This window comes from Ziziphus jujuba, chromosome 10, assembly GCF_031755915.1.
Source record: "Ziziphus jujuba cultivar Dongzao chromosome 10, ASM3175591v1".
Taxonomy (NCBI): Eukaryota; Viridiplantae; Streptophyta; class Magnoliopsida; order Rosales; family Rhamnaceae; genus Ziziphus; species Ziziphus jujuba.
In genome coordinates this window covers 6,413,365-6,429,965 of record NC_083388.1, presented here as the reverse complement: position 1 = coordinate 6,429,965, position 16,601 = coordinate 6,413,365, and the positions used below count along the sequence as shown (strand labels likewise).

Sequence of the window (16,601 nt, the reverse complement as noted above, 5' to 3'; positions counted from 1 at the left end):
GAAATCTCGTGTGGAAGCTAGATAATAAATGGTTTAATGAAATTTCAATAATAATAATAATAATGCTAAACTTTTATTGTAAATATGAAAATTTTCTTTCTTATATGATTGTAAATATGATTTTTTTTATTTTTATTTTTTATGCAGCATCTTAAATAGAGATATATTATGACTTCATAAAATAGAGATACATTTTGAAATTAATCTAAAAAGGAATTCCAAAAACAATCGGTTTGTAATTTGGAATAAAATCGAAAGAGGCTATATTTGCATACCTAGCATCTAAAACTTTAACACGCTCCCCCATTGTGTTTTTATTCTCTTGATTGACTAATTTGTACTTCTTTGTTAGAAATATTATATTAATGATATTTTTAATATCTTTTTGACGCAATCAATTCTTTCCAATAAAAAAATACTCGATTTTGTAATTTTAATAACCACATATGCTTCAAATGGTATATAATTCAACATAAATATATCCTTGAATTTCTGTAGCAGTATCAATGTGATCTTTTAAAGTGAAATTTTTTAAGGAGAGCAAATATCAATTTTTTTTTTATTATTTTTTTAAAATATAGTTAATTACTAATTGTCTACGTCTGCATATGGAACACCTTGAGTAATTAGCTACATCAAAATTGGGACTTCGATTTAATGGTTTCTAATTTGAATATAATAAATGCCATTCCAAGTTTGATCCTAATAAAAATAGATCCAATGGCAAGGAAGAAAGCAAGCAATAAATTAGTCTATATATGCCAAAATAATAATAATAATAATAATCATCATCATCATAGTGGGGCTATTTAGTTATAACATTGAACGATCTGATTCATGAAACGACAATATTCAACACAAAAACAGATTGGATAAAACATGGAAGATACCATCACTTAGCTTTCCAAATTCTCAACCAAACCAATACTTTCGTTTAAAAAAAAAAAAAAAAATTGAAAAATTGGGATTGTGAGGGTCCAAATCCAGGATCACTGCCACAGGAAACAGAGACAATTTCAACACTCACATTAACATATTGTCCTCTTACTTTCATTGAGGAAAAAAGGAAAAATAAATTACATCACATCTTAATGACAGAAACAAAAATGCCAAGTGATATAATTAAAAAAAGAAAAAAGAAAAAAGGAAGAGATTACATAAGAAATAATAATAATATATATTAAAAAAAAAAAAACAAAAACTAGTGACTTTAGATTCCATCCTTTAGACTGAAAAGCATCTAACTGAATTAGCCAGAATGCCATTGCCAGATAATCCATGATACAATCAACCGAGTCAAATGTACAAGAGCATTCCCACCAAAGAAAAAACACCAAACAAAAGAAAAATTATACAAAAAGTTTTTTCTTCTCCTATAAATATTTTCGCTCGATAACGTTACCCCCCACCACTACTATGGACACAACAGAGGATTGCTTTGTTTATAAAAGTCCGCCAGGAAAAAGTTAAAAAAATAAATAAAAAAAAGAACAGAAACACTTCCTTATAAGAGATCCAATCACATGACATCTTCACCAAGAAAGAAGAAAAAGAAAAAAACTTTAAATATGAAACAAGAAATTAAAAGAGCGCATGACTACAACTATATGCAATGGTATCAAAGGATGTACAAAGTGTCAGGCATACATCTTCCCAGATTTCATTCGATGAGCTCCGCCTTTGGTTATTAGTTCCACCACAGCTGGGATAATGATCTAAAGAAATCTTTATGTGGAGTTTGTGGTGTCATCAATTCCATGGAGGAGACGATGGTCTATAGACAAAATCTTGGGTAGATGTTGTGCCATAGTTCAAGTCAAGGTTATGGAGCTGTTCCATGAGCTGTGAACGTCTTTCCTTGAAGAAATCGAGACGCGTCGTCAATTCTACCAAAGCAGAAGATGCTGCTGATGGGTGTCTTGGATAATCCACTACCTATAAAACCAGAGTCGTAGTTCAATAAGAACACAGTGACGTTAAGGAATCAGGTAGGGAGATAAATGCAAGAAGGGTCATGATTTTTGTAAAATAAAACAGGGAAGAAAAGACATTGGTAATCATTGGCATATAATTCAAGACTACAGGAGGAAAAACGCAACTTCGAGATTTAAGATAACTAAATACTTGTATATGCAGAAAAAGAAAACCAACACTTCAGCAGTATTACAATTAACATACAGGAGCAAATCCTCAATTAAATGAACTAAAAGACAGTGAAACATCAAAAAATGAAGAAAGAATAAAGAAAATACAACCGAGGTTCTATAAATTGAGAACTAGAAGTAAGATTGATAGTTAGCAAGAATTGATCTTACTTCTGCAGCTCTAGAAGTGGAAGGCACTGCGGCAGAATCAACTGCAGAAAGTTCGTCCATAGACATACTAGTCGAAGCCTCAGTGCTTTTAGAATCAGTTAAGCTAGTAGAGTCCATGAATGGCTTCCGGTTTGGCTGCCTGCTCCCACTGCCAGATACTAATACTTGTCCTTTGATATTCCTCCAATCTGTCCCCAACAAACTCTCCTGTTGCAAAACAATTAAGAATTATCATCCAAGTAGTTCAAGACAAAAATCCTTATAATAGAACAAAATATGATAAAGAAATCAAAACAATCAAAGAGCACCCAGGATCTTGAAGAAAGTTCAAAGAAAAATGAATTACCGAACAACAAATCATATGGTACCTTTTAGCAAAAGAAGTCATATATATATATATATATATACATAGCATGCAGGGCCAGAGAGATCAAACAACTCTAATGGTCATACCAAATTTTGAGAACAGAAGCAGAGTGGCAGTTGCATACTAGTATTTGATAAATCACACTATCCAACAGAAAATTTTAATGTGATTTGACCAACCTCGCCCACATCAACAGATCAGAATCAGAACATTCATAATCTCACACATATAATCAAGGGGCAAAACTGCATGTCAAATCTTGTTTCCTTACTCTGTATTGTTACATGGTCCTTCCACGACTCTACCTTATATATCTATCACAAAGGAAACCTTACAGAATTTCTCTCTTGTAATGCAAAATGTTAACTAGTATATATACACACACACACACACATATATATATATATATATGGAATTAAATGAATACCATATGGTTCAAGGAGACTCTTGGCTAAAAAAACACAGAAACAAGGATATAGGCTTCCTTTTCAGCCAAGTACACTTAAACTACTCAGATTAAGAATTTGAGATGCCACTCCAGTAATATATATTTAGTCCTCGATAATATTAACAAGCCACAGATGGCATGGTTATGAAATAAATACCAGTTAAATAATGATTTTTATCTCAATTATATTAAAAACTCTACTATTTCTAATAATAAAGATCAAGGTGCAGCTTGCTATTTTACTATTTTAGATATTACATGAAGTAAAATTGCTGAACTATGTTGTATTCCTGAACACAATATCTGAAAGCTAGCAATAGAAGCCTAGCAGAGTCATCCCTTCTTGGTTTCAGGTTATATCAATTTTAAACAATGTAATTCCTTGTGAGGTATTAGAAAACAAGGGCAGACAGGAAGAAAGTACACTGAGCATGCAATTTTTATTACAATGATAATACATTTCCCTTCCCCCCCTTGATTTATTAGCTTCTTTCCATTCCAGATTGTGCAGTTGGAGTCCATCATGAATTTTTATGTTGCCGGCTCAGACAATCTTTCCACCAAAAATAAAAGAGAGGAAAAGAGGTAGATACAATAAAAGAAGAAAGATAAAAGGAAAGGAGAAATATAAATAGAGGAGCAGATCATAGAAATAAAAGAACAAGATGATGAAGAAATTAAGTTGGAACAATAAACTAAAATGTCAAATATGATTCAAACTTCCTAAAGCATACCTCTGTCCTTTGTTTTCTTTCATGATTACAAAAGGCAAGAGTTGTGTCGAAATCTTGCTGAAGAAATCTCCTGCAGAAGTCAAACAAATTCATACATTAAAAGATTATAAAGTTACCAAATTTTAAAACACATCAGTGCGACCACTTGAATTCCATGTTCCAACATGTAAATTTAATTCGCTAGGCGTTCCTTGGTCTAAAATTCTTTATATCATATAGATGGTGGCCATACAAGATGCACACCATTCATATGCCATACTAGCAAGTCTGGAATTTTAGGTCCTGGATACAGCAGTGGACAAATAGAATGAACCAGAAGCAATCATTTTCATTGTGGACAAAGCTCTCACATGATGAGTGCGGCAACTCGAAAAAACTAAATATTAACCATGAAGATATCAAGGTATTAAATTAGAGACTTAAAAATGACAGATTTAAATTGGTGCACTTGATCTCGGTCCCTTCATCCTCAAGAAAATTACAATCATACTATATATCTCTATGTGTGTGTGTGATGGAATAGTGAAATTTAGCACACTCACTGTTGAGAATTATGACTCTGGACATGCTGATAACGATCACAAGCATCAGAGAGTGAACCATAGTGATTCTGCCGCTGCTGATTAAGTTGATGGTGGAGTTCTGCAACTTTCTGCTTCAACCTGGCCACATCAGCTTCTGCAAGAGCGATCTCCTCAAGCTCAGCCCTTGTCTTCACATTGGTTTTAAGTCGTAAGAATTTGGATTAAACCAGCAATTTAACTAAACAAAAAATAAAAATAATAAAAGGAAAAGAAAATCCTGTACAGTCTACACAAACCTTAGAATCCATGCCACGTGAACTGGAAAATTGTCCATTAGACATGCTCAGGCCAACTTCCAGTGCAGCTCTAAGATCTCTTTCAGCTTGCAGTTGCTCTTGCAATCTTGACACCTATACAATCATTTACAAGTTAGACCACAGCATACCAAAAGGCATAGCAAATAGCATCACAAGCATGATTATTACATCCATTTGGTCGGAGAGGGAAGGAGGGATATGGGAAAGACTGGTGCAGGAACGAAATGTTTGCATTTCTTCCAATAGAACCTATTAGGAAAATTAAAAGAGAAGAAGATACAACACTCCGGACCCATAGGGAGGATGGTAATCCCTCCTCTTCCATTCTTTCATCTTTCCACTAAGCCAAAACATGCATATCCCTTTTCCCTCAGCCACTTTCTTCCCCACACCCCCCCCCCCCCCTCTCTCTCTCTCCAAACAAAAAAAAGAAAAAGAAAAAAAAGTTATATGGTTTTGGCATTAGAGCATAAGTATAAACTTAGTCACATACATCTTGTTCAAGAGCTAATCGCCTCTCATGCAAAGCTTGCTTCCTTCTCTCCAAGCTAGCTTGTAGAATTGCATTTCCTCTAGCCTACAACAGAAGACAACCAATTCCATTAACAATAGCAGCAATTTTGATCCACCATTGTTTAGTTTAATAAATGAGAATAATACCTCCTTTGCAATCCTGTGTTGCAATTCACTTTTGGCAATTTCAAGCCTCTGAATAGCAAGCCTACAAAAAATGATAAAATGTTAAACTCTTTAAATGCAAAAGATTAACAGCAAAGACAGATGACAAATAACTGCTTATAGACAGTTTCAAAAGCCCTATGAAATTGTCTTTTCTCGTTTAGATACTGGCTAAAAATTATATTGTAAGATGCTCTTGTGTTCAAATTGCAGATGATGCTGACACATTCTTGGTATTAAGTATCCATTTTTGCAGCTTGATAGTGTGTACCAAGAACCTATCCACACACTTATTATATAGATATTTGAGCATGAAAAATTATAGGCCCTGATTCCGTTTTTCCAAGTCAGTTAGTTATACTAAAGTTGTTGAAGTGACCACAGACAAACAAATTATGAGCATTCTTACTCTTCGTCTCCAGAAGAGTCAACTGATTCCACCGATGGTGTCTTTCTAGCCTGCATGAAAATCAACAGTGTATTAGATATCATTGCATTTGAGGTATAATTCTATAAAAAGCAACTGACAGCAACTCACATTGCTTCTTCCCCAGAATGTTGATCGTTTTGTAATAGGATTTAAGCCTGTAACTTTACTCGTTGCTTTTCCAGGACCTGGTTCAAGTCCAGATACAGCTAAAGGATGCCCTGGATCCATTGATGACAAAATATCACCCATTGAACGGTGAGAATCTCCAGCTGGTGATACACTCGCCGGGTCCATCTCATTGATTGAGCTATCATTACCCTTCTTCGGATTGCCATGTTCTTCCATCAGCTGAACATTTGCTTCCCTGACCTGTTGAGGATCAATATATAAATTTGAACTCTCAGCTGAGGCATGATTTTCTTTTGGCGATCCAACATCTGAATCGTCACCTCCAAATGCCTGTATGTGGGAAAAATGAAACTGTGTTAATTTGACTGAGTCAAAGGGTTGACTTGAGTATTGTTCATCTTTTGTTTATTTGGTAACTATGCAATTGGAGATCTTAAATCCTATACTAAAGACTATTCCTATTTCTATTAGGAAAATCTAGTCTAGTCCATATATGACATAAATGCATTTGTTGACTGTATATCGTGTTAGCATGATATACAAAGTGGAGCCCAAGTTACTTTTAGCCTTAGGGAATTATACTAACTTTAACATGATATCTGATGCAACAGCCTCATTGTTTATAATTCTTCTCTTCAAATCCTGCTAACCCTCATTATGTGTTGCCCGTGTAGGTAAAAAAGGCTAAAGGTGGACAAATCATGAGTTCAATCACACACTTAATCCATAAGATATTTTAAAATTTATGCATACATGTACAATACAAATGCACATGCATAGAGAGACAGAAAGATCACCTTATAGTCATAGAGGTCACTGCCAGCATAACCACTGCTTTCACTCAATTTACCACTATTTATACGTTCGGGTTCATCATCTGTTTCTGGATCAACTTCATTTTCTGCATCATGGTAGCCATTGTGTTTCAGATCAATATTCTCATCGTCAGTTGAATCTTCACTCCCACTGTTTTCAATCCGAGAATCAGCTGAAATAGAGCATCGTTGTAGATTTTCATCCTGAAAAGGAGAATAGGTAAGTTACACATGAAATTATGGTATGATCAGGAAACTGCTTGGATTTCACAGCCCTTTATCCACGTCATGTAATGCATAAGCATAGTAACACCAAACTTTTCCTTAACGAGCGTAGTGCTCATCGTATTCAAGTGTATATATATATATATATACAACCAATTATTTCTTTGTCAGATGACCTTTAATTGATAATGGTCTCCAGTAACTATATTTTTTATAGGACTTGTATCCAGTAAGATTTTAGCATGGAAAAAAAAAAAAAAAAAAAAAAAAAAAAAAAAAAGAAGAAGAAGAAGAATTAGACTAGACAGCTAGGCATGTATTATCAATGTTGGTAAGATGTATGCTCTTAAATTTCAGATAGGATCACAAAACTGTCAAGGACAGTGAAGGAGGGCTCTCTAACGTGTGTGATGATTTAATATGCGTAGCTTCATCAAATCATCCAAGTACCTGTTTGCCCAGTTTAAAAACAATTGTATACTGTTCACCTACAAAAGATGTTGCAAGAAATAAAAGTAACCCAAACAACCCAATTCCCTAATCAAAGAGACACTACCTTATTATGAGGGTAGCTCCAAAAAAGAAGGAGAAAAAAAAAAAAAAATTTCTATGGAGACCAAGTATCTTACATCAAAGATGCTCTCATACTCCTCCAAGAGTGCTGTAATGATTGCCTGAGCATTATTAGCAGCATTTGCTGCAGCAAGAAGCTGTGCAGAATTATCACCATTGCTATCAAAATCATCATCCAGTTCACATTCACCAGCTAATAAAGGGCGTAAAAGCAAGGGTGCCATGCATGCAGCAACTGCAGATGGAGTCATCCGATTCTCATGAGAGTGAGAGGATATTGTATGCATCATCTTCAGAATTCTGCAAAACCAGCAACAAGGTAATTGCTACATTTACGTATAATTAAGATGCAAATTCTTCTAAGCCTCCTTAAACATAAAAATGCATAATGAAGTTAGCATAGGTTACAGCACTGACAAAAAAGTTCTTTAAGAATAACTGCATGAAATGTAAAAAATCACATGCCCAAAGCCCTTAAATTTTTATAAAATAAGGTAGACTCATACAACATGGCATTTTTTCTTGGGATTATATGCTTATCATAATAGAAAGAAAGTGCAGACACTCATTGGTGGAAAGAAAATTAGACGGTAGAGTAGGTCACAAGTGGAAAGTACATTCTATCAAACTTCTGAAAAATAAAAACAGAAAGCCTTGTGCTCAAATGTGTTTGTACTAGATATTGCAGAAAATAGTCAAAATGCCCCTTTTGCTTCAAATAAGATAAGAAGAACCTTTGTTGTATCATCAAGCTCATTTATATAATGTAATGATTTTTGTTTAGTTCTACAATGCCATGGAAAAGATCAATTAACTCATCATCCCATTCCCACCATGCTAACATCAAGCTTCAACTTCCACTAAATTCTTTGGAGGAAAACAAATGTGTCTAAGGTTCTCTAGGTTTATTTTATAAAGAATGCATTTTGTTGCTATTTATGTGTTTGGTTTGTTTAGTTGGACAACTATTAATCTATGTAAGGTTTTTCTCCTTTGTTTCTTGTAATTTTTTTTTTTTTTTTTACAAATATCACCTTTCAATTATCCCATATTCCAAATTACCATTAGCAGACAAAGTATTAGTTTCAATGAAACTAAAACATCATGAAAAAAATTAACTTATAAGGATGACATGCATGTCACAAAAAAAAGTAACATGTCCCAAAATGTAGTGAGCCTGGTGACTAGGACCTAAGCATTCACAAACAAAAGACAGAAAGAAGGTGAAATATCATGTCAGATAAGTTGATTACCTCTGTAATAATCGGCGATTAGGTTCAGGAAATGTTTCCAATATTGCAGAGCGCATTGCATTCATACGAGCTTCCTTTCGATCAATTTCTAACCAGATAGACAGCAAAGCAAAACCATAAGACACTTTCATCAATTAACATGAAAAGCAGTAGCAGACCATAAAACATTGACTATGAGCAAAAATAAGTAGTTCAAATTTTGGTTAAGTTGCATCTCTAGTGTAATATACTTTTAAGAGATTGCTTAATTCGATGTTTCCATCAGAATTCTATGTGTTACAATGTTTCCATCAGAATCAGTTCTTAGAAAAATGCTATAAAGAATTTCATGAGAAAATCTGCATAAAAAGGTATAAGAAAGTCAAACTATAGTTATCTATGGTAAATATACATGAAAAGGGAATTTAAGAACAATAGAGCAAAACTTACTATAAGCCTCTAGCAATGCTGTACAGCAGGATGCAGGTACAGGAGAAGAGGGTAGCTCGCGCAAAACATGCTGACAATGAAAAAACTTGGTAATTATTGAGCTCAAGCCATTAATCATAGATTATAATAGTCATAAATAATGACATCAACCGAGGCAAAAATGTACCTTAACACAATCACCAACAACATGAGCATCCTCATCAGAACCAAATTCAGTCTTGCCTACAAAAAAGAAAAACAGGATTGAGTAATCCTTTGAAATTTTTTAATGCACATTTACCAAGGGTCACAGAACATTCAATGAAAGTCACAAAATGATGCTTTCAGTGGTCTCACAGTCCCAGAAATTTAGGAACTAGTTTTTTTATTTTCTTTTTCTTTTGGGCATCAGAAAGTTTGAAACTCAATTAGAGGCAGTACCTTGTTCATATTCTTGAACTCTACGCTCCACCTCCTCAACATCTGCAGACTGTCGTAAAATTCCTTCAACTTTAGTACCTATTAGAAAAAGAAATTGACTTATCAAATATACAACGTGCATGTTCCTCTTTCATTTTTACATTGTATCTCATAAAATTTTCCAACTTGCTCTCAGAAATAGTTTCATAGGCAATACAATTTTCAAAAGTGAACCCTGACAAGTAACCACGCACAACTTTTATGAATTAATAATACCAAATTAGTGAAATCGCACAAGGACATGAATAACCACCCATCAGCTTCACAAGGAACAGGGTGAACAAGGATTTTGTTAAAGGCCATTTGTTGTACCTTCACTTTTATTAGGGTTATAAAGTTATAGTTTGCTTTTAGAGATGCTTCAGATCTCTGGGCAGATGCATGATTATTGGAGGGCCATTCTACCATGCATCTTTTGGGGACTTTGGAGGGGAAGAAATAAAGGTACTTTTGATAGTGTAAAAAAGTCTTTTCAGACTTGAAAAATCAGATTCTAACTTCCCTCTTCTTTTGGGTCATGAGAACTATTTTGTTTAAAATGGGTTCACTTTATGTTTCTTTGAAAGCATGAGGATATACTTCTTTATTGTCTATAATGAATTTTCCAGAAAAAAACTTATCATTTGGTTACTCTGGTTATAAGTTCTCTCTAATTTCATCAGCCTGCATGTCTATCAATCTCTCCTCTATTCCTACTCTCCATCTTTTATTGAATTGAAACCACAACAGAATTTACGAAAGAGAAATTGGTTTTTATAATTAAGAAAAGAAAACAAAGCTTGAAAGCAAAGAGAATTTTTCTTCCTATTTCTCTTAGTAGAAGTTTCATCAATGTCATTAACTTACCAAAATTTTCAAGAAACCGCAGAGCTTTCTCAAGGAAGGATGGACCTCCATCAATATCTTCTAGTGCAAGCAAAATTGGTCTTCCTACAACCAATGACTTAACAGGCCGTTTCTCCCTCCCTGGTAAGCACAAAACTATGAATAAGTAGATCACTCAATAGATATGACCACTAGGTGAGGCATAAAAAGTTGACAGTGTATAAGTACAAACATTGATGGAAAGACCCTTCAATTGTATCATTTGTGTCGGTCCGGAAAATCCCATTGTGTCCCATAACAAGGGCAGCACTTGGTGCTTGTGCAAGGGCATGTTCAAGGGCTGTCTTCCATTCATATAAATCTTCAGATGTCTCAGCCTGAAGTTTGGGACACTCAAGAAAACATATTGTCAGTAAAACTAAAAGCAGTAATTATGCAACTTAGCCTCTTTACTAGGAAAATGAATATAAAACAAAAATCTGATATTAAATTTATAACCTTAAGGGTGAAAGCACGCCCATCACGTCCATCAGGAAACAATACAGTCAGGAGCTTTTTGTCTTCTCTAACAACAACGCTACAAGAAAACAGTTGCATCCATGAAGAATAATGCTGACAATACTACAAGAAATAATCAAGAACAACCATGCATACCTCCCAGAGTTGTTCAAATCAATGCCGCCCAAAGTTAAATTTACTTCACCACCTTTTTGTGGAAGTGCACTCTATACAGCGACCAATAAAACATAATTTGTTTCAGTGAAATTTATGATACCACGTGATATAGTGCATGCACATAAAATAGTTGTAACATTATTTCAAAGACAAGAATCCCAGTTAACACCATAATATAACGGAAGAAACATTTACTTTTCTTTTTGTTGATTGTGGATCTTTTCAGAATTTTGCAGGTTTTTTGATAAATAAAGCAAAGAATTTACTCAAAAATAGAGAAAAGTTTTATCTAAATTGTCTATGATTAACATAAAATTTTGCAGCAAATTGCTGCCAGCAGAATTTCATTGGATTTGTAAACAACTGAAGGTGAGGAAAAAAAATTGAACCCTATTGGCATGATTCGAATTTAACAAAAGAAATAATTGATACTCACAGGATCGTTCTTAAAGAAAACCAAAGAAGTGCGTGTAAGGATAAACCATCTCTTCTTCCAAGACTTCCAACCTATTCCTGCAGTTTGAACAGAGTATCACTTAAGCCACATTGGAAAAGAATGCTAAATATGATGTCACATAAGCAACCAAAAAAAAAAAAAAAATCTAAACACACTACACAAAAAGACTACCTTAACACATAATTTGCTAAACCCTGAACAAATGACATTTTGAACATATTATACAATGCCTTTTAAAGAAACTCGACAATGTTTTGGAATGAATGTTCGACTAGTTTTACAGATCATGAATACTTTCCCATGTGCTTTACTTGTTAGTGACTTCCTGTCTGATAGAATCTGGAATTCTATGTTTCGGTCTTCCCAGAAAATAAGAGGTAGAAGTAGAACCAATAGAGATTTATTATTTTATTTTTCCCTGGATCATCTTCAATAATTATTTTTTTGTATACATATCGAATCACACCATAAATTGGTTAATGTGATTTTAAAAAGTAGTGTTTAAAATAATTTTCATTTTGAATATTAAAATTTACAAGTCTTAGATTAAATCATATTGAATCATCTCTCTACTTTCCCCTCTTTCTCATATTAAAGCATCATACATTTAGCAAAATATTTATTATTAAACAACATTTTAAGTGCAGCCAATAACAATTTAGGCACAAGATCAATCTTCTGTAGGAACAACAAGCAAAAATATACATGACATTCAAGACATTCAAAAGGAACTTTCCGAATTCTTGAGTGGGCATGAACCCCTGGCAGTCTAAATGCAATTCTACCATTTCTCAGAATTTTTTTTCCCTTTTCTAAAATGCAGTGATTCAGATCAACAAATGATGGCTAGATGAAGCATGTTTATAGATACCACCTATGGATGACCAAATACAACTTTAGTTATACACTGATTCTTGAAAAGGTAAAACTCAATGGGAAGAAAGTACAAGACGTCCAAAAAAAAGGGTGAAAGCGTGTCTTTAAGAACTAAATATCTTTACTTGTCATTATTTTGAGGCATTCCTCATAGTTTTCCATGTAACATTTTGTCAAATAATTTTCATAACTATAACAGATGAATTCTATGAAACGTCCATGGCAGTAAAGGTACATAAATTTTAAAGATTCAAGCACTGTTCACTTAGCATTGTTTACTCAAAAATTTTAAAGATTCATACATTGTTCACTTAGCAGTATTTACTCATAAAACTAAAAGCATCAATTGGCTAGTTAAGGAGATTAAACCAAACTTGTTTTGAGAATCTAGTGACATTGTCTTAAAAAACTAAAACTTTACAACAGCTAATGAATAAAACCTTGGTATGCAAATCTTAAAAGCGCATCATAAATCTACAACATAAAAATTTGTGTGATAATAACAACATTCTGAATCAAATTCCCAAAATGCAGATTGACCGGTTTATTCTTACAAACTAAGAGATCATAAAAGAACAATATGCTTCATGCATTGAAAACTGATAACTTTGTAAACCATGTCATAATAGAAAAAAGGAAATGAAGGACTGACCTTTTGAAGATATGAAAAGTGGGCCGCTCTTGAAAACCTGCTAAATCATCAGATATGTTAGTACCCACGGCCAAATTGGACTACTATGCTATTAAGCACCAAGAGGTGGAAGGAATGTGTAATCATCGATATGAAAATGCAAATCTTCATTGTGAAAAATTGACAACAAACTTCAAACTACTAATATTATCAAAGCAAAATAAATAATAATAATAACAAGATATAAGTTATTATCAAAGCAAAATAAATAATAATAACAAGATATAAGTTATAACATATGTAAACGACTTGCAAATGGAAACTCATTCTGATACAGCAAAGTTAAACTTGATTTCGGCCATCACAAGAGTACTACTACCACACCAACGTACTTTGCAGTTTTTTTTTTTTTTTCCATTCCAACTAATGCGCTTTGTTTCCTTCCATTTAGTTCTTCTACCACATTTGTTCCTAACAAACTACACTAGGCCAATTTACCAAAAGAAACTACAATAGGCCACAATAGTTGGCGTCTGAATTTTAAATTTAAGATTAATTTAATAAGAAAAATAAAGCTACAAACAAATTCCAAAAAATTTCAATCTCGTATGAGGGTTAATCCTCCCTTTTTTTTTTTTTTTTTTTTTTCAAAACAAGGTAAAATAGTACTACCAAAAATTTTTGAATTTTTTTCAAATTCTTCACCCTTGGTCTCCATGTAACTTAAATTATAGAAACCAAAATCAACAATTCAAAAAAAAAAAAAAAATTACCTTCTTTCACTACTACTTTCCCTCATTCACATTTTCTCGGCAATTAAACACAAATTTACGTAACATAGGAATAGGATGCAATTGATAAAAACAATCAATTTTTTGGAAAAATAATAATAATAACAATTCTCACCATCTGTGATTTAGAAAATAAAATTTTTTTTAAAAAAAAGCTCACATTCCCCTTACTTCTATCAACTTTCCAGAAAACAATACCAAACAGTAACTAAAGACCATAAGATCCAAGCTTTCTTTCAAATTCATTCATTTTTTCCCACTAACCAAACAGAACCCCAAAAAAAAAAGGTACCGTATTCGGACCACCAGGCCGCGGACGTTCGAAAGCCGCTAAAGTAGCCGACATTTTCGCCGATTACCATTGAAGAGCACACAAACCCAGAAAAAAAGAAAAAAAACAAACTACGGTCACCGAGAACAAACGAGAGACATTCCGCAACTTCACCGAAAACGAAACATCCCAAGTCCCCATGGAGTCAAACCAGTCCAGACCGAAACAAGCTTCACATTGAACAAAACCACTAATATACCAAATAGATCCGCAGCCGAAGCAACAAAAAATCGCTGGGATCTGAAAAAGTATTACAAAAAAAAAGTCCGTGACAGAGATTCAATAAAACCCTAAGAAAAAAAAAAAAAGCTAGAGGTTTTGATAGGACAGATAGATAGTGCCAATTAAATAAACAAATAACAACCAAAACTACCACAGTACCACTTTGCCTCCCACTGATTTTTCTTTTTTCTTTTTCTTTTTTTTCCTTTTTGTGATTAAGAAGAAGAAGAAGAGAGTAAAAAGGTTAGCTCAAAATTCGTTGCCATTAATAAATTTTCCTTCACTTTCTCTCTAATTTTCTCTTGTTTGGATTAGGTAGAAAGCAATAGTGGTTGTCGTAGTAATATGGTAATGTGGGCGTGTGAGAGAGAGAAAAGAGAAAAAAATTTTAAAAAAATTAAAAGTTCTTTTTTTTATTTTTTATTTTTAATTTTTTTTGGACATTAGAAAGAGAGGGTCTTTGTTTTTCACCTACTTGGAGAAGAAGAAGGAGGTCTGATTGTATGAAGTCAAGATTTTGTCAAATCTGGTATATACCCAATTAGATAGCGCCGCGTCTACAACGGAAAATCTTAAGCGCGCTGTGTCTGTATATTGTTTTATCATTAAAAAAATAAATAAATAAAGGTTTTAAAAAAACAAAAATCTACATTTATTTCAAACAGTTTGGTAGTATAGTTGGTATTTAGTCTTTGATATTTTTATTTTTTTATCTAATCATGTTTAATTTGTTTATCTCAAATAGTTATTAGCTTTAATCAGTGCTAATTGGATATTTCAATTAAAAATTAAGGAAGTTGAGTTGACAAAAAAAAATAATAATAGATAACAAAAACATAAATATCAAATTGATTACAATGTCAATTGTGTTAGCTATCATTTTTGTATTTTTATATTCAAATTTATAATTATTTAAGATTTCTAATAAATTAATTAATACCAATAAACATTTGAAATAAAAAAATAAAATGTACTGAATAAAATAATTAAAACCCAATCAGACTACCACATCACATCTATAATTTTTAGTTTGATTTTTTTTTAATTTATTTCTCATGTAGAAAGATTCAAAGTCTCTTCTCTCTTTTTTTTTTTTTTTTTTTTGGCTTGGAAATTGTCTTCATTGTTATGTATATATTTTGGAGTGACAAATATAAATTAAAACAGTGAATCTGTCATAGAATTTTCCTTATATAGTTAAAAGCTTTGAAGAGGTAAAAGATATCTTGTCATATAAAAAAAAATGTAAAAATGTACGTAAAAATTCATATGCAAATAAAATCCACAATCAATTTCCAAAATGATAATCATTAAAATAGGGACCCAATTACACTGACATTAGTTGAAATTTTTTAATGTTTTTGATAAATTTGGACCAATAACTCATAATCAATCTATTGTAAAACCTAACACATTGAATAGACATAGGAATCGGTGACAATTTCAAAGGAAAAAAAATAAAAACATTTTTTAATGTGGGCAATAAATAATGAAGCTTATAACACAAGGCTGGTGATAACCAATAAGAGAAAACGTGGCAGTATCTTACTGGTCCATGGACAAAACATTGAATAGATGGCACAGTAAACAAGCAAAACCGGAAGTCGAAGGAGTACAGAGGTGACCACCGTTCCAGTTTTCACTTTCTCTTGAAAACCCCCAAACGACAAGGATAATCCAAATTTTTTTTACTTCTGGTGAATTCTATGGCCACGCGCGATTTCGCACGTACATTACACGTTGCTTAACTATTTTGGCTTGGTGGGCGGTTCAAGTTCGTCTAAGATTTGAGAGCGTGGTTGCACGTGGGATAGAAAGCAGTCGTGGATGTAAATTTTTACCGGGCTAAACGGTAACCTGTGGCATGGTGTTCTGGAATTTTGTCCATTTCGGTTGCAACACGAATTAAAGTTAAATGGTTGATGATTTGTCTTTCGGGGTCATTACCGGTAGAACAATGTTATACATACCAAAATTTTCCATTAAATTTTTGATAATTAATTATGTGTTAATTTTTTAATAATATTAAATTATATTATCTTATGAATATTAAAATTTTAATAAAAAAATTTGAACACTTAAAATTTAAATTTATCG

At 32.9% G+C, this 16,601-nt stretch overlaps 1 protein-coding gene across 1 annotated transcript; it reads right to left on the bottom strand.

Annotated features, from left to right (window-relative positions):
* Nucleotides 1–1,241: 1,241 nt before the first annotated feature.
* LOC107410714 (rho GTPase-activating protein 7) lies at nucleotides 1,242–14,913 on the bottom strand. The gene is made up of 23 exons (XM_016018182.4): nucleotides 14,664–14,913; nucleotides 14,244–14,522; nucleotides 13,182–13,218; nucleotides 11,633–11,709; nucleotides 11,176–11,246; nucleotides 11,020–11,098; nucleotides 10,754–10,898; nucleotides 10,543–10,662; nucleotides 9,658–9,735; nucleotides 9,404–9,459; nucleotides 9,238–9,307; nucleotides 8,809–8,896; nucleotides 7,612–7,855; nucleotides 6,740–6,961; nucleotides 5,922–6,272; nucleotides 5,793–5,842; nucleotides 5,366–5,426; nucleotides 5,199–5,282; nucleotides 4,685–4,798; nucleotides 4,407–4,576; nucleotides 3,865–3,934; nucleotides 2,316–2,522; nucleotides 1,242–1,935 (listed from the first exon to the last, which is right to left on the bottom strand). The coding sequence occupies exons 2-23, from the start codon at nucleotides 14,295–14,297 to the stop codon at nucleotides 1,750–1,752; spliced, it is 2,634 nt and encodes an 877-aa protein (XP_015873668.3). The 5' UTR covers nucleotides 14,298–14,522; nucleotides 14,664–14,913; the 3' UTR covers nucleotides 1,242–1,749.
* Nucleotides 14,914–16,601: the final 1,688 nt, after the last annotated feature.